The sequence below is a fragment of the Natrix helvetica genome (genome assembly GCF_964273705.1).
Source record: "Natrix helvetica genome assembly, chromosome: 14".
NCBI classification, from domain to species: Eukaryota; Metazoa; Chordata; class Lepidosauria; order Squamata; family Natricidae; genus Natrix; species Natrix helvetica.
The window spans coordinates 9743935-9762340 of NC_138564.1; the positions used below are offsets into that span (position 1 = coordinate 9743935).

General features: G+C 47.7%; 2 protein-coding genes and 1 long non-coding RNA gene across 6 annotated transcripts in view; 1 reads left to right on the top strand and 2 right to left on the bottom strand.

Moving 5' to 3' along the window:
* The window catches only part of RNFT2 (ring finger protein, transmembrane 2), a 241700-nt gene extending 236791 nt beyond the window's left edge, over positions 1-4909 (bottom strand). Inside the window, 4 exon segments of the mRNA XM_081966523.1 lie at positions 190-366; positions 369-664; positions 3028-3205; positions 4863-4909. Of these exon segments, the coding sequence (XP_081822649.1) occupies positions 190-366; positions 369-664; positions 3028-3110 (556 nt within the window). The 5' untranslated portion in view covers positions 3111-3205; positions 4863-4909.
* The window catches only part of LOC309399284, a 667582-nt gene that overhangs the window by 101878 nt on the left and 547298 nt on the right, over positions 1-18406 (bottom strand). The window lies entirely within an intron of this gene.
* Positions 4995-14445, top strand: SPRING1 (SREBF pathway regulator in golgi 1). 4 transcript variants are annotated; one of them, XR_014176480.1, is made up of 6 exons: positions 4995-6003; positions 7969-8125; positions 8731-8882; positions 9495-9608; positions 10477-10767; positions 10906-14445. XR_014176480.1 is itself a non-coding variant. In XM_081966750.1 (6 exons), exons 2-6 carry the CDS (start codon positions 5893-5895, stop codon positions 10558-10560), a joined length of 618 nt encoding a protein of 205 aa, XP_081822876.1. In that variant the 5' UTR covers positions 4995-5336; positions 5497-5892; the 3' UTR covers positions 10561-14445. The 4 variants fall into 4 exon arrangements, 3 of the variants coding, with proteins under 3 accessions (XP_081822876.1, XP_081822875.1, XP_081822877.1); XM_081966750.1 differs by having other exon boundaries at positions 4995-5336; positions 5497-6003; positions 10477-14445; XM_081966749.1 differs by having other exon boundaries at positions 10477-14445.

Consider the following 18406-nt stretch of genomic DNA (forward strand, 5'->3'; position numbering starts at 1 on the left):
GTTAGCCTGCAGCGAGAGAGAAACTTTTATTAAAACCGGCGTTTCTAATAATGGAATCTTTTGAGGCCACATCGGAGGCCTTGTGTGTTTGGGGAGCTGGGTCAGAAGAGTTTGATTTTTTTAAAAAAACGGAAGCACACAAATGCATGCAAACAACATGTCTCTGCCTTCTTTCACGAAGCCCCTTACCCAGTTTGTGCTGGAAACAAACTTTCGCCAGCAGGATCACAATGAAGGGTAGGCCGTCCTGCAACCAGGAGACAACTGCCTTCATCTCGGGAAGGGCAGGGGCCGGGGTGCCAGGCGGCTCATCGGGGGCCTCTTCAGGATGCCCATGGCGGTCAGCGCCACTCATATGGAGCAGGAGGAGCCTCTCGGGTGGCTGTGATGGTAATGATGAGGTTGGCGGTACTGATAGAGCCCCGCCTCCGCCCGGCTTGGCCCCTCCTCCCGAGCAGCAGGCATCTGGATGAAGACCTCGCCTCCTCCGGCTGAGGACCCCAGGAGCAAACTGGATTGGAAAGGGGTGGCCGAGATACTGCCTGACGGGATTCCCCCCAGCCCCGAGGCGAGCTGCTGAGGGGAGGAGGCTTCCGTCTTTAGGATTTCGAAAACGGACCCTTCGTACACGCTGGTCTCCGAGGTGATGGCTTGGTTCCGGTTTCTGGAAGACAGGAGTGTGGGGGGGAGAGGAAGGGGGATTGGAGAAAAGAGTACAGCTCAGCCTACGACCACAATGGAGCCCAAAATATAGGTCGCTAAGTGAGGCATTTGTTAAGTGGATCTTGCCCTTCTTTTCTTGACAAGCTCGGCGTCTTAGCCACTGAGCCACCTGCGGATACAATTTGGATTGTGTGTTGCTTTAATTCCTGGGTTTGCAATTGCCAAGATTGTGCATGAGTCAACTGTGCAGCTTTTGTGTTATTTTTGCGTAAAGCGTGATAGGTGTTTTTTGAGCTCTCTGTGACTCTGTGAGGTTCCTGCTTGTTGCAGGGGAGCAATTTTGCGCGAAGTGCAGCTGCTTTTGCAGTGTGCGTGATTCAGTTGTGCAGCCACGCCCACCCGGCCACATGACTGCCAAGCCAAGCCACGCCCACCAAGTCACCCGCACAGAACGGATAGGGAAATTTTTGGAATTTTGCTACTGACAAAAAAACGGTTCTAAAGCCATAAAGTAGGATTTTACAAAGCACAGTTTCTGGCTGGGGAATTCTGGGATTTGAAGTCTACATGCCTTAAAAGTTGCCAAATTTGGGGTGGGAGGGAGATGAAGACCACATTATGCTATATACTTTGTTCAGATCTAAATAAACTCCCAAACCAAATTAAACGAGGAAACAATCTTGCAAAAACAGATACGGAAACACAGTATCTCTTCACTTTGTCCTAAAAAAAAAACCAAAACCAAACCAGAATGTATCATTGGTGAATTAGTATTTCAAATTTTCCTTTGCAGTTTCCTAGTCTTTTCATCTAGTCTAGTAAAAAGAAGGAATTAAGGGGGACATGATAGCTGTCTTCCAAGATTTGATGGGCTGCCACAAAGAAGAGGGGGTCAAGCTATTCTCTGAGGGCAGGACACGAAGCAATGGGTGGAGACTAATCAAGGAGAGAAGCAACCTGGAACTGAGGAATTTCCTGACAGTGAGAAAATTAACCAGGGGAACAACTGGCCTCCAGAAGTTGTAAATGCTCCAACACTGGAAGTTTTTAAGAAGACGTTGGATATCCATTTGTCTGGAATTGTATAGGGCCAGGATGGGCATCTCGGTGGGCATGAAAGCCGCCACTCCAGTTCAGCTCCGTCATGCATGCGTGCACTTCTCCTGCCAGCCAGCTGGTCTTTGGGTCTCGGCCCGTGCATGGCAGGGCATGGGGGAGGGCATGCCTGCAGAGGGGGATGCACGCATGAAGGGGATGGGGCATGCCCATCCTCTTAACGCAAAATAAACATTCAGTGGACAGAAAAGGAAGATTCCCCCAGGGACAGGTTTGCGAAAAGGACTTTAGCAACGTTCTGCAACATTTCAAAATCTCTCTGGATAGTCAACCCTTTGGAGATTTCTAAGTTTAGAGCTGCTGCTTGCATTAAGGGAATTCGCCCCACTCTTACCTTCTCCCCAAAGCTTTCCGCAGTTCCAAGCCCTTCTCTCTAGATATCTCAACTATGCTCCAAACCCTCCCTGGGCACCACTTTCTACCCTGAAGTTTCTAAACCGAGATTTTTATAGCTAGTCTCCAAGGCCAGGCTGGCATCTATTCACAACAGGGGTTTTTAGCAATGAGGGAAGAGAAAATCCTGTCAAAATGGCCCGATACTGGACGAAGGTCCTCTAAGTTTTAATTCTATTTATTTCACATGCTTTTTAATAACTATCTTATGTTTCTATGAACTCTTTTATACTTATTTTGTCCGAGATCACAGCAGATGAGGACTGCAGCCTAAAAATTAAAAGACGCTTGCCCCTGGGGAGGAAAGCTATGGCAAATCTAGACAGCATCCTAAAAAGCAGAGACATCACCCTGCCAATAAAAGTGTGTCTAGTCAAGGCTTTGGTTTTCCCAGTTGCAATGGATGGCTGTGAAGGTTGGACCATAAGAAAGGCTGAGCGCCAAAGAATGGAGGCCTTTGAACTCTGGTGCTGGAGAAGACTCCTGCAAGCCCGGTTCAAGCTTTGAGAAGATGTGCTTGACTCTGTGCTAAGTTTGGCCTTGCTCTGCATTTGGCAATTAGGCCTCTGGCAGCATTCCCAGGGGGGTAAGGTTGTTATCCACATTCCCCTGAAAGACCGTGGCAACTCGAGCAGACATCTGTCGGAATCTTCACAGACTGTTGGTGAAGCCTTGCGGACTGGGAATGACCATAATTCACAGCCGTATAAATAAAAGAGGGTTTTTGGGAGGAAGATTGTGATTTCCTGCTTTCTCAGGAAGCCCAGGTCAGGACACGGCGTAAGGCCTGCTGTCCCTGCTGCAAGAGATGCTCTCTGGGGCATAACTCACCTGTATGAACGATGGCGCCCTTACCTTTCAGGTGGAAGGGTGTCCGTTATGCTGCTGTGCCGTCGCTGCATCTTTTTTAGCACTTTGAAACACAACACAGTCCACATCAACGTGGGAGATCAAGGACGCCTGGGGTCAGAGAGGATTATGGGCTTCCAAGGATGGGAATGGGGCCCCAAAGACATAGCACAGCGAGTCTCACCTGCAACAAAGAGCCGCCAAAGGGCCGCAGCGTAAATCAGGAGATAAAGATCAAACTTCCCAAACTATGAACGCTTCCACCACATTTGGCAGAAGTTAGATTTTTTCTACCCTACCTTTATTATTTTATAAGTCAAGGTGGCAGACATTGATAATTTCCCCTCCTCTTTTCCTCTTTTCCCCACATCAATAATTCCGGGATAGGAACTGAGGTGAGAGAGAGGGGCTGTCCCAAAGTCACCCAGCTGGCTTTCATGGCTAAAGTGGGACTAGAACTCACCATCTCCTGGTGATTGGCCCAAAGTCACCCAGCTGTCTTTCATGGCTAAAGTAGAACTAGAATTCACCATCTCCTGGTGATTGGCCCAAACTCACCCAGCTGGCTTTCATGGCTAAAGTAGAACTAGAATTCACCATCTCTTGGTGATTGGCCCAAAGTCACCCAGCTGGCTTTCATGGCTAAAGTAGAACTAGAATTCACCATCTCCTGGTGATTGGCCCAAACTCACCAAGCTGGCTTTCATGGCTAAAGTAGAACTAGAATTCACCATCTCCTGGTGATTGGCCCAAAGTCACCCAGCTGCCTTTCATGGCTAAGGTGGGACTAGAATTCACCATCATCTGGTGATTGACCCAAAATCATCCAGGCAGCTTCTACGGCTAAAGTGGAACTAGAACTCACCACCTCCTGGTGACTGGCCCAAAGTCACCCAGCTGGCTTTTTCACCTAAGCTGGACTAGAGCTCCCCATCTCCTGGTTTCCAGGCCAGCGCCTGAACCACAACACCGGCCTGGCTCTCTTTGGGAAGCCTGCTCAGTGCGTGGATTCAAAGCTCACATCGGATTCAGAAGGCAACGTAGATGAGCCATCCTTGGCTTAAGCGGGGGCTCAGCAACCACATGTGGCTCTTTTCACCCCTCTGCTGCGGCTCCCTGTCGCTGGTCAGCTCCACAATTGAGAGGGCTTTTGGTTAGGACAGGTAGAGGAAAAAGGATACCACACTAGGAGGAGACTCTACGGTGGGGGAACCGGACTTCCGGTCGGCTCCAGAATTGAACTGGTGGGGGTGGGGGATGGGATTCCAGTTTAGGACCCTTGTAGCTCTTCTGAGTGTTTAAGGTTGCCGACCCCTGGCTTAACGGATAGCCGAGGGGGGGGGAGCAAGACTGGACCTTGCCCAGCTGTTCCATTGTGGAGAAGAGCTTGCAAGACCAAGGGGAAGAGAAAGAAAAGGGAGAACAGCCAAAATTGATCCCCCAGGTGTGCATCTCGCAAAAGCTGCAGCTCACTCCACATCTGGAACCCCTCACCATCAAGGGGGGGAGACGTGAGAATTCTAGGAAATATTGGGGGCGTGGGGAAAAGGGGGACAGGAAGGCGCCCCCCCCTCTTTTCGCCCAGCCTAGAATTCCAGGGAAATGGAAAAGCAGGAGATGGCAGGGAAAGGCGAGCCCAGGTGAGGCTCAGCAGTCGGGGGTGGGACGGAGGGGAGGCCGAGGCCGCTTCCCAGCCCCCTCCCCCCAAATCCTCCCCAACCCGGCGATCTTCCTCCGGTTTTTCCCTTTCGGAACCCCCTTCCCCACCCACCCCAGAGGGCGAAACGAAAGCGCGGCTAGTGGCGTAGGAGGCTTCCCGCCACCATCACGTAGCCATTTACCTGGTTTCCCCGAAAACCGGCCGGTCTGACCCTCCCCCAGCTTTTTTCCCCTCCCCCTCCCCCTCCGCCAGCCGTGCATGTGACTTCCGACTCCTCCCCTACCCGGGCATTTGCAGCTGGACCCGGAGCAGCCATCGGGGGTTTCCTTCTGGCCCCGTTTTTTGCGCAGGGAAGAGGGGCGCACGGAGTGGCGGGTTGGGGGGGAGGACGACCGCTTCCCCCTCCTCTCTCTGTTCCCCCCCCCCTTCTCTTTCCCTCTCTCCTAAGGCCTCCCCCCCCCTCTCTCTCCCTGCCTAATTCGGATCGGCCTCTCGCCTTCCTTAAACCGGATCAGCTCTCCTCTTCCTGTCATTGAATCGGAGCGCTTCTCCCCTTGGCTCCCATTTGCTTCGCCACCGGCGTTTCTCGCGCCCTCCTTGTGCCCCCTTTCTAGGCTGGGGGGGGGGGCTTGAGAGGGGGCTGCTTTCCTTGGCCGTGGGGGGTGGAGGTTTCCTTGCTTGCAACTGCGACCCCCGACCTCTTTCTCTTGTCTTCTCCCGCGCTCCCGTCTCTCTTCTGGGTCTCTCCAAGCGGGCTGGTGTAGGGGGCTTCGGAGAGAGCTAAGGGGGGGGGGGTCTGCTTTCCTTGGCCGGAGAGGGGGGGTTTCTTTGCTTGCAACTGCGACCCCCGACCCCTTTCTCTTGTCTTCTCCCGCGCTCCCCTCCCTCTTCTGGGTCTCTCCAAGCGGGCTGGGGTAGGGGGCTTCTGAGAGAACTAGAGGAGGCGGGTCTGCTTTCCTTGGCCGGGGAGGGGGGTCTTCTTGCTTGCAACTGTGAAGTCGACCCCTTTCTCTTGTCTTCTCCCCTGCTCCCATCCCCCTTCTGGATCTCTCCAAAGGTAGGGGGCTCCCAGGGGCTGACTGCCCTGGGATGGGGCGTGGGGCACTCTTTCCCCCTTCCCAGCCTGGGTCCTCAAGGCCAAGGAAGGGCCCAATCTACCTCCTTGTGGCCCCGGGGAGACGTGCGCTCGCTGGCTCGGAGCCGCCTTCCCGATGGTGCAGCTGGTAGCGCTGGTGTGGCGAAGGCTGCTGCGCAAGCGATGGGTACTGGGCATCGTCTTCGGGCTGTCCCTCATCTACTTCCTTAACAGCACCTTCAAGCAGGTCAGTGGCGCTGCTAGCCCGCCTTTGGCAGTCCCGAGGGCATGCTCCTTTTGACAGAGTTGGAAGGGACCTTGCAGGTCATCTAGTCCAACCCCCCCCCGCCCAAGCAGGAGAGCCTGCATCTTCCTCTACCTAGGATGGAACTCGCAACCTCCTGATTGTCAGGTGGGAGCTCCACCTCTCGGCCATAGGCAGTCCAGGTTTCCTTCTTAACAACCCTGCGAGGGAGGCCGATGGGGCAGGCTGGCGAAGGGAGACACGCAGAGAGGAGTTTGGTGGCGTAAACGGCTTGGAACGGGTCCTGGGGAAATTCGGTTTGATCCCGAGAGCAAGTCTGGCCTAGTGCTTAAGGCACCAGGCTAGGAACCGGGAGACTGGGAGTTCTAGTTCTCGCTTCAAAGCAGGCTTTGGGTGGTTTCTGTCCAATCCCCAGCAGATGGTGAGTTCTAGTTCTGCTTTAGGCGTGAAAGGGCGGCCCTGGGACAAGTCACCAAGAGGTTGTGAGTTCCAGTTCCATCTTAGTCACGAAAGCCGGCTGGGTGACTCCTAGATCTGGAAGGGACCTTGGAGGTCTTCTTCTCATTCTTTTGATCATGTGATCAAAATTCCGATGGTTGGCAAGTGGCTCGTATTTATGATGGTTGCAGTTTCCCGGGGTCGCGGGGTCGCCTTTTGCGACCTTCGGACCCCCAAAGTCAATTCACTTAACCGCGTGACTAACTTAACAAATGCAGCGATGCCCTTAACAACAGTGGCAAGAATAGTCGTACTCTTGTTTCCCCGAAAATAAGACCTCCCCAGATAATAAGCCCAATTGGGACTTTTGTGCGCATGCGCTGAATTAAGCCCTCCCCTGAAAATAAGCCCTCCCTGAAAATATTGCAACACAGCAGCAGCCCTGAGGTGACCATCCTCACCGCCTCCTGCACCTCAAAAATAATAAGGCCTCCTTGAAAATAAGACCCTAAAATAATGAAAAATTTAAAAAAATCAAATACCTAATACTACATGTAATAACGGCAGCCAGGATCACATACGCACAGAACTGGAAAAACAAAAATACACCAACAGAAGAAAACGTGATTTTAAAAAAGTTACTAGAATGCGCCAAAATGGACAGACTCACAAAGGAAATAAAAAGACGAAGAATCCGAGGACTGTTCAGTATGGAATTTATGGTACAAATGGCTGGAGGAAAGATGCAAAGAATAACAATGCATTAAAAAGATTAAGAAATCAGAAAATAAATGCAAAGCCCCAGAATTAACAAGAGGGGGGGGGGGAAATGTAAGATAGATTGTATATAAAATAGTACGGGATAAGAAATATAAGAGAAATATATGTACATAGAAGGATGGAAGATGTATGGAATTAATAAGAGTGGATGAAAAATATGTAAAAATAGACGGATAGATAGATAGATAGATGATAGATAGATAGATAGATAGATAGATGATAGATAGATAGATAGATAGATGATAGATGATAGATAGATAGATAGATAGATAGATAGATGATAGATAGATAGATGATAGATAGATAGATGATAGATAGATAGATAGATAGATGATAGATAGATAGATGATAGATAGATAGATAGATGATAGATAGATAGATAGATAGATAGATAGATAGATAGATAGATAGATAGATAGATAGATAGATAGATAGATATCTGTATGGATAAAAAGAGTATAGTAGATATGTAAAGATTTAGAAATGTTGCAAAGATGATATATATATATTAAAAAATTAAAAAGATTTTTTTTTAAAAAGACCTTAAAATAAGAAAATAAAAAACAGTAGAATGGGACACAAACACTTAACAAATGTTTCACTTTAGCAACATACATTTTGGGCTCCGTTATGGTCGTAACCTGAGGACTACCGATACACAAGACAATGGACTCTAATTCTACTTCACAACAAGATCAAACCTCTCTCTCTCTCTTTTTGGGCCTTTAGGAAGAGAGAGTGCTGCGAGATCGGAATTTTCCCCAAGCTCAAGACGAAAATCGCCCAATCGCCTGGAAAGTCCATTTCAGCCTGGGGAATAGCAGCCAGCCGAATAACCAATGTCGGAATTCTGTCCAAGGAAAACTGTTGATCACGGATGAGTTGGGTAAGGGTCTTACGAATGAAGGGGAATGTATGTGTCCCCGGGATAAAGTTGCAGGGTCCAATCTGGGTTCCGTCACCTGGAGGGGGCGCATTCTAGAAGAGGAAGAGGCAACACAGCCCAGATATCAGGTGTGAGAGAAAGAGGGTGAAGGCAGCTCCTCCTTAAACATTCCCAAGTATTGTTGTGGCCCGCCGGTGGCCAGTAGAGCTTTTGCGGTTTTTTGTTTGTTTGTTTCCTCCAATCACCTCCAAGGTGTGGTTTTACTCCTAAATCGACCCTGCTTTCTTAGTTGTTCTTGTAGCTTTGGCAGCTCTGAGCATGCCCACACTGGGAACAGGCTCCAGCTGTTCCTCTGCCTCACTGCTGTCTGGCTCCCTCTCTACCTCCAACGCAGACCCCTTGTCTGAGCTTTCCTCAGCCCCCAGGACTGGCCCATGTTCCTCCCCAACCCTCCTCACTCTCTGACTCTGCTGCCAGCTTCACTGGCTGCCGGCAGGCCACAAGAGTTGGGTGGAATCAGTTTTCAGCCCAACATTTTGGCTTCTGTGCTGTGGCGCAGCACATTCTCCTCCTGCTCGGCCTCACCTGGAGGTCTTTTGCGACAGGCTACATCTGCGAAAGGAAGGACCTGCTGGTGAATGGGTGTTGCAACGTGGAGGCACCCAGCGTCAAGTTGTACAGCTGCGACAGCTGCCTGCCTAGCGGATGTTGCAGTGTCTACGAAGCCTGTGTGTCTTGTTGCTTACAGCCCAACAAGGTAAACGGGGGTAAGGGCATGTGCAAAGGACCTTGGGAGGAAAAGGAAAGCATTGCAGTTGGCGAAAACGTCATAAATTACGGTCCTAGGACCTCGGGGTTCTATAAATGTGGTGTGGTGTGCCAGGTTGCCCAAAATTCAGTCACATGACCACGGAGAAGGCCAGGACATCAGACCTTTCAAACCAGGACATAAATCCTACCTAGACAGCCATACCTCAGTACTCGACTGCTTTAAAACCTGTCGCATTTTGAGGTGAAGGTTTTGTCCCGCTACTCGTCCTTTGTTTGGTACTTGACACTGAAAGAACCAAACCGTAGAACTTGTCAGTGCCGGCTGCCTCGTGAAACGCGACCCTTTCTGGCCAAAACAAAAGATCATGCGTTAAGTCACATGGATTACTTGGTACTTGTTTTTAGCAGTTGTAGTCGTCACGCTTCCTGCAAACAATTAACGACGAGTATCGAGGTACCGTTGTATTTCCTGGGAGATGATTGGCTGATTCGTGTTTTAGGGGGAGGAGAGAAATGAAATCCTTCTCCACTTCTGGTTTTCGTGAGCTTCCTGGTTTTTGTTTTTGTTTTTATTTTGCCTCTTCTTGCCTTTTATTAGCAACAGCTCCTTGAGCATTTTCTAAACCGAGCGGCGGTGGCCTTCCGGAATCTCTTCATGGCTGTGGAAGATCACTTTGAGCTCTGCCTGGCCAAGTGCAGGACCTCCTCCCAGGTAAGGAAAGGGAAATTGTGTGTGGGAGGTTTACCAAGAAGAGATCGGACAGCCGTTTGTCTGGAATGGTATAGAGCAGATCTGGGCATTTTGCAGCTTTTGGGCCACATCTGGTACCTTTTACTGACCCTGTCTCGCCCATGTGAGGACAGTCAGAAATTAGAAATCAAATAAAGTAAATTAAGGGCATGCCATGCGACTCCACATTTTCATAGCCTTATCGTAATATGTATTCTTCCCAGTAGCAGCTGGTCTTCTTTTTCTCCTCCTCTTCCTTCTCCTCCTCTTCCTCCACCACCTCCATCTCTGCTTCTCCTTCTCCTTCTCCTCTTCCTTCTCCTCCTCCTCTTCCACCACCTCCACCTCTGCTGCTGCTTCTTCTTCTCCTTCTCCTCTTTCCTTCTCCTCCTCCTCTTCCACCACCTCTCCTCCTCCTCCTCCTCCTCCTCCTCCTCCTCCTCCTCCTCCTCCTCCTCCTCGTCTCCTCTACCATCTCCTCCTCCTGTTTCCAGGAGCAACTGGACTGTCTTTTCCTTGAGAAACAAGAAGAAAATGTTTTGCTTCTCGTCCAAGAAGCTTCATCGGTTTTGGCAGGATGGTGGGGGACTATGGAGGGATGTTTCCCAGAGCTTAAAAATCCCCTTTGCCCGACTAACAGTTCTTGCATGCTTCTTCCACTTCCACCTTCCTTGTCTCTCTGTAATTGCACCCTTTCGAACCATGTCCACACTGAATGGCCCTGAAGCCCAGCCTTTCTGTCTACAAAGACACAAACCAGGGGGGTTCACCTTCTCCGTAGCATTTCCTAGTCATCAGTTTCTCTGGCGGGCGTAAGACTTCTGTCTCTTGTCTTTCTCCCCTTCCCCAGAGCGTGCAACATGAAAACACCTACCGCAACCCCATTGCAAAATACTGCTACGGGGAATTTCCCCCAGATCTTCTGTCCGTGTGAAAGTGCTCGAGAAACTGACAACTCTTACAATGAGAGTTGCCACATGGCAGAGAGAAAGAGAGAGAGAGAGAACGTGGCAACTGGCTGGTTGGATTCCTTCGGCAGCCTCCAAACTTCACCTTCTGAATTGTTTAGCCTGCTGCCCTGTCCCTGCAGCTGCGATGCGGAGCAAAATGGGTGGAAATCTACGAACAGCTGGATTCAAAGGTTTGCATCGTGGGCTCAGGTGAAATTCGGACATAGACTTTTAAGTTCCTAATCCATCTCAGTCAGCTGGGACCACGGGTAGATGGAGGAAGCCGTCAGAAGAGCCAAGATTGCAAACGGGCGTTTTCTGTGTTCTAGATGGAAACGGCTGAAAAATTTTTATTCAAGCGATGAGAAGATACTTGGATTGGTGTGGTGGCCTAGAGGTGGAGTTCTCGCCTCACATTCAGCAGGTTGTGAGTTCGATCCTAGGTAAGAGGCAGATATTTCTCTCTGGGCACAATGAGAATCTATCTGCTGAATAAAACTCTGCATTGGCGACAGGGAAAGGCATCCGGCCATTAAAACGCTCTGCTAGCGCCATTCAGTTGCCCAGAACCCACCCCGCAGAGAATTATTATGGGGTGGTTAAAAGAAGAGGATGAATGAGAAGATACTTCTATTAGACCTACAGGTTTTTGTGAGTCCTGCACAATACTTCTAAAGCAGGGGACGACAACCTTAAACACTCAAAAGAGCCACAAAGGTCCTAACCAGACTCTCCCCTGTTCACATCTTGAGCCAACCGGAAGTCCGGTTCCCCCACCATAGAGACTCCTCCTAGCACGGCATCCTTTTTCCTCTACCTGTCCTAACCAAAAGCCCTCTCAATTGTGGAGCTGACCAGAAAACCTGCTCTTTGCCATAGAGTTTCCTCCTGCTATGATGTGCTTTCTCCCTTCCAACTGGAAGCGCCTCTCAAAATTGTGGCGCCGACCGGCGAGAGGGAGCCACAGCAGAGGGACGAAAGAGCCACATGCAGCTCAAGAGCTGCGGGTTGCTGACCCCTGTTTTAAGGTAAACACAGCAAAGCACTAACATGTCTGGCTGGAGAATTCTGGGAATTGAAGTCCACATGTCATACAGTGGCCAAAAGTTGGAGATCCCAGGCTTAACTGTCCCGTCTGTAGGCTTCGTCTTTCCAGATGTGCTGCATCCTCCATGACCAACTTCTGGATTCTTTCAAAGTTTCAGTCTGGGAAAAGGATAGAAGAGGAGTTGAGGAGCAAGGCACCACGTTCTTGATTCCAATATCCCCGAACAGGGGTCTAGATTCATCAGAGAAGAAAAGGAGGTGCGTTCTTTCTTTAGATAGACGTTTAACATTTGGGCTGAACTGGTTGCCTTTGATTTCTGGCCTCCCCATTCCTAAGATTTCTTGTCAATTTCCTGAAAGAAGAATCAGTTTAGTAACTGGGTGATGGATGTGCCTGTTCTACTCGGTTCTGATTTTCCCAAGCAGAGGTCTTCTCTGTTGGGTCACCGTTCTGGTAATTCTCAATAGGTTATGGCCGTAAAGTGGCAACTGGGTGACCTCAGAGGCTGCGGAAAGCAGACAGGAGAAAGTTCCAAGAATTCTGTTGACGTCTGAGAAACGCCGAAACTTTCATTGATCAGCAAGCAGGATTTCAGCTCGAAGATCTGCATTGTCTTCCTATTTTTCTGACTTTCAACATTGCTTGGAATATCGTGGAAATCGAACATCGAGTTACGGGCAATGAGTCTCTAGGGAAAAGAGCTTTTAAAAAGATTAGATAGGTTTGTGGAAAGGGAAGACTAGCGCCGGTTATTAATCATCATAGCATTTTACTTTGAAGTGGGAAGAGGGGCGTAAAACTGTTGGCATTGTGCTTCTCTGTCTGTCTGGTCACTAAAAAAGAAGGCACTATATCAGACTTGATGGGCAAAAGAACACCTCTTAAATAAAACCATAGATGGAATTATTACAGTAGTGGCCAAAATAGTGGAAACCTTTTGGGAAAAGTGTATTTTCTAAAACTAGCTACCGTATTTTTCGGAGTATAAGATGCATCTTTTCCCTCCCTAAAAGAGGGTGAAAATTTGGGTGCGTCTTATACACTGAATGTAGCCCCACCCACGCACCGGCCCCAACCCTTTGGCCTCTGCCTCCCAGCAATTTTCCTCTTTGCAGCAAGTGGGGGGGGGGGGGGCTTGCGAGGCTTCAATAAGCTATAGCAATCCCTGCAGCCTGAAACAGCTGATGATCAGGAGAAATTGAAAGTGAAACTTGCTGTTTGCTCCACAAATTGCTGGGAGGCAGATTTTTTTTTCTTGCTCTAATCTTGTTTGCTGCAAGGAGGTAAGTCAACAACTAGAAATGCCTATAGGAGGTTCAAATTATTAGACTTATTTTTCAAAGATTGCTTTATTATTCTAGACAATTTAACAAAATGAAAAAGCCTTTTAAAATAAATGCTTGATCTGAAGAGGCCCAGTGCTATTGTTTAAAAAAAGTGCTATTCTTTTAAATAGCAGAGAATAACTATACTCCCAGAAAGCACATCCATTTTAACAACATCTGCACAAGTATAGTCTGAAATATAACACTACAAACAGTGTATATTGTCTATGCTGTTTGTTGCAAGGAGGCAAATTGCTGGGAGTCAGAGGCAGAGATTTTCCCCTTGTTTTTCTCCCCAAAATCTAGGCGCGTCTTATACTTCGGAGCATCTTATACTCTGAAAAATACAGTAATAGCACCACTTTTTTTTGAGTAATACCATAAAATTATATATCAATGGAAAGATAATTTAAACAAGAATGTAATGCAATAACTTTTATGAAGGGTTTGCTATTAGAATAGCAGTTATAAAGAAGAAAAGTGAAATGAGATATACAAAAATGATCACCGTGTCAGTTAATACTTAATTGGGTAACCTTCAGCATGAATTACCATCTTACAACATCTTCCCATGGAGTGAACCAAGTCTTTTAGTTTTGCAGCTGTTATAATGTGAAACTAAGATGGAATGACTGCTTCTATTAACTGGCTTTTATTGCTGGGTTGCTTCTGACTAAGAAGTTTCTTTAGTCTGCTCCATAGATTTTCAATTGACTTAAGCAGATCTAGGCTATTCCCAGGCCATTCCAGCAGTGGATTATCTTGAAAAAAAAAGTGGTGTTATTAGCCATCAAACCTCAAAAACAAACTTTTCCCAAAAGGTTTCCACAATTTTGGCCACTGATGTAGATTAAGGCAAAATGTCGTTTCTATCACGTTTCTAGATTGTAAATCGTAGTATAGGTAGTTTTCAACTTTACGACTATAATTGAACCCAGAGTTATTCTGTAAGTCATTGCAGTCATTAAGCAGTTCGCCGTGTGACCGTTCCCAATGTTATGACCTTTTTGTGGTTGTTAAGCAGATCCATTTTATCCAATGGGTGTTTGGGGAAATTGGAAAGTAAATGTTGGAAACGCACAAAAAAACATTTGAAAATTGTGACAGCCAGGCGCCACGAATGGCGGTGAATATGAGCCAATTACCAGGCACCCAACATATGATCACATGACTGAAAGGGGTGGGGTCTCCCAAACTTCAAAATTGGGTCCTGAGTCCCTTTTATAGAGTCCATCGTAACTTGAAACAGTCGCTAGGCAACCTAAGGGAGAACAACCTGTATAACGTCAAAGGACTTAATCTTGACATGCAGGCTGAACTGAACCTATCATGGTATCTATGAGCATTTAAGTTTGAATGTCTGTAACTCCTTTTCATGTATTTAGAAGTCAATGGACACTCCAAGGTCTCCGTCATTTTCCTGCCCTTGTTAAACTGTTTTGAACATTGTTTTGTGAATTTTTGCATCGGCCTAATAAAGGTATTGCCCTGACGGGTACATCTAATTCTCCCAACATTTTTCTCCCAAAGCTAGCTCGTGAATTTTCAGTTTTGGGAGCAAGGCGAGCATCAAGACTAACCTTTATTCCCCCATCACTTCATTCCCTCTTTATCCCACTAAATTTGAATGTTTCCTGACTTTCTGCTGCCCCCTAGTGGACATACATGAACACAACTTGATGCTTTAGAACAGGCCTGTCAAACTTGCAACCCGGGTGCACCATGCGCTGGCCACGCCCCATTTAGCAAAGGGGGGGGGAGTCCCGATATGTCACATGATGCTGCCATGATGATGCGAGTTTGACACCCCTGCTTTAGGGCAAAAGGGTCTCCAAACTTGGATCTTTATGGACCCAAATTTGCACCATCCATCTTCACGTAAGATGAAGGCCATCGACAAACTCATTCCAAGGTCTTAATATTTGATTATTATCAGGGGTTGCCACAAAGAAGAGGGAGTCAAACTATTCTCCAAGGCACCTGAGGACAGAACAAGAAGCAATGGGTGGAAATTAATCAAGGAGAGAAGCAACTTAGAACTGAGGAGAAACTTCCTGACAGTTAGAACAATGGAACAGAAATTGCCTCCAGAAGTTGTGAATGCCCCAACACTGGAAGTCTTTAAGAAGATGCTGGAGAGCCATTTGTCTGGAACAGTATAGGGTTTCCTGCCTAGGCAGAGGGTTGGACTAGAAGACCTCCAAGGTCCCTTCCAACTCTGCTATTGTATTGTATTATGTTTCTAATAGCCAGTTAAACCTTCAATGCTGCATTTTATTTGCCCATCAAGGTCTCCGTTGCTTTATGCAAGCCCGTTCTAGATAATGAGATGATGAGGTTCTTACAGTGCAGAGGTTGTGCTGGTTGTGATTTAATTTCATTATAGAGAACTCAAACTGCCTTCAAAAGATTTCCTGTCTCTTGATGAGGTGGCTTAAAAGTCAAACCACAGAGGCCGAAGCCGTGGATCCGAAACTGCTTTGATGGGTGTGTTCCATTTTGTAACTCTTATCTTGTGAGCACAGGTGCTGGTGAGAGCTACCTGATTTGGCAGGATCGTTTTTGATCCAACGATGCAACTTAAACATGAGCAACGGGTCTTATCTTCGCTATTGTAATTAATAAATAGGTTTAATTAATTCTAGGAACTTGATAGGATGCTTAAAGGCCTGGAGACTAAAACATATGAAGAACGGCTGCGGGAACTGGGAATACCTAGTCTAGAGGGGAAAAAAGGGATGGCATGATAGCAAGGTTGGGGACCCCTGAGTTAAAGGAAAGATCTGGGCCTTTTTTTCCCCATGGGAAACCTCAAACAAGGTGTCCCTGTTTTCTCAAAAGCCACCTGTAGCCCGTCAACAAAGTTCTAGAACCAATCTCAAAGGATAAGGAACAGGGAAGATGCATTTTTTTTGCTTCGCTCTCCAGAACTTCAAAAGAATTACTCAAGACAGCAAGCCCCCGCTACTGTCTGCTCAACGCATTGCCCTCCAGAAATGTTAGATGACACTTTCCATAACTAACGTGCCATCCAAAGCTTTTGAAGGACATTGCGCTGAGGAAAGCCAAGACAGATACTTGGCATCCGTTGCTGAGTTGTGAAATATGTCCCTGATTTTATCTCTTTCCCGGAGCACATCCTCCTGATCTCTGACGGAAGGGAGGAGGAGAGGGCAACCCAAGGGATTCTGGAAGACAATTTATCACCCAGAGGGTTGTCTTCCAGAGGGGCTGACAGAGAAAAATCTACATCTCCATTTGATTAAGTGCTTGCCAACTTATTTTTCCCCTGGGTGGGTCAAAGGGCCAGGAAACGAAGCCCAGGAAAACAACAGTGGAGTGTCAACTCTAGGAGAGGAATATTTTAATCTCCTTTGACATCATTGGTACTTTTTGATGTTCTCCTAGCCAAACCTGCAGGATTCTTTTTTGATGTATTACTAGCTAATAACCTGGCATTGCCCGGGTTTTTATTTATAGAGGGAAAATGTCCAGAACAAACGTCATTTCTAATGTCGGATTTTCCACCTTATAAGAGGGAGCCTCCTTGTGGAGTACTGTGAATCCGTGGAAACTCCACTGCGCTGTACAATAGAAGCCATTTTACAGCAGTACAGTAGAAGCCATTTTAAGGCACTACAGGCTGTATCTTAACACGACACACACCCCGAGGAGGGGCGCTAAGGGTGTCTTACCTCACAGTATTTTTTTCCCAGAGAGTAAGTCATCTGGAAAGTAGCAAAGCTCTTAATTGTCAAGGCAAAGAAATGAAGACAAGAGAAAATGTTTTATCGGAATTCATATTCCTTACTCTCATGTCCATCCACACCTGGGTCCTATCGCCACATACGACCTTTGCTTTGATCCCCAGGGCCTCATCTGGACATACATTGCATCATCTGATCCTTCAATGGGATTCAATTTTTTTTACTAACGGTTCTGTGGGCGCGGCGTGCCTTGGTGGGTGTGCCTTGGTGGGCGTGGCAGGGGAAGGATACTGTAAAGTCCCTCATTCCCTCCCCACCCCACTAACCTGCTTTCCAGCTCCATTCTCCTGTGCAGGGCAACAGAAGGAGACCCAGCCGATCAGCTGAGACTCAGAAGGCAGAGAATAGATGGGGGCGGGGCCAGCCAGTGGAGGTATTTGCCGGTTCTCCGAACTACTCAAAATTTCCACTTCCGATTCACCAGAACGGGTCAAAACTGGCTGAATACAACCTCTCCTTTGTGCCCTCCGAGCTTGTTGGTGTCCTTGTAGACCAGTGGTGCCCATGCCCCACAAGTGGCCAATTTGAACCTTGTTTAAACCACGCTAATGGCCTTTTAGGCTTCCTCCGTGTGAGTAGAGTTCACTTTTTGACTAAAGTAAGAATTATATGTCATAGAGTAGCGCATCTTGATTTTGGAGATCCTTAGGTGGGGAATGGCCAAAATAAGGTTGGGAACCACTGTTGTAGACATTTCATTACAGTAAAAAAACGGGGGGAAATCCCATTGGCGGGAAAATCCACTTAGGTTTAGGGTTGGGCCTCCATGAATTCAGACAGAAAAATGGACTGTCAATGAATTCAGAGCGCATGGGTATCTTTAGATGGAGGCTGACTTATCTGCATTTAATGGTAAAATTAATGCAAAAATCCCATTGGCGGGAAAACACACTTAAGGTTAGGGTTGGGCCACCATAAATTTGGAGAGCAAAATTGGTATGGTTAGAAGGGTGCATGTATTTTGAGCCGGGCTTATGTACATTTCCTGGCAAAATACATGGGAAAATCCCATTGGGGAAAATTCCACTTAGGGTTAGGGTTAGCTCTCCATGAATTCGCAGAGCAAAATGGACATCGTCATTGGATTCGGAGCCCGTCGGTATGGTTAGGAGGGGGGGACGCCTTTTGAGCCGGCCTTATGTACATTTCCTGGCAAAATACATGGGAAAATCCCATTGGGGAAAATTCCACTTAGGGTTAGGGTTAGCTCCCCATGAATTCGCAGAGCAAAATGGACATCGTCATTGGATTCGGAGCCCGTCGGTATGGTTAGAAGGGGGCACGTCTTTTGAGCCGGCCTTATGTACATTTCCTGGCAAAATACATGGGAAAATCCCATTGGGGAAAATTCCACTTAGGGTTAGGGTTAGCTCTCCATGAATTCGCAGAGCAAAATGGACATCGCCATTGGATTCGGAGCCCGTCGGTATGGTTAGGAGGGGGGACGCCTTTTGAGCCGGCCTTATGTACATTTCCTGGCAAAATACATGGGAAAATCCCATTGGGGAAAATTCCACTTAGGGTTAGGGTTAGCTCTCCATGAATTCGCAGAGCAAAATGGACATCGCCATTGGATTCGGAGCCCGTCGGTATGGTTAGAAGGGGGCACGTCTTTTGAGCCGGCCTTATGTACATTTCCTGGCAAAATACATGGGAAAATCCCATTGGGGAAAATTCCACTTAGGGTTAG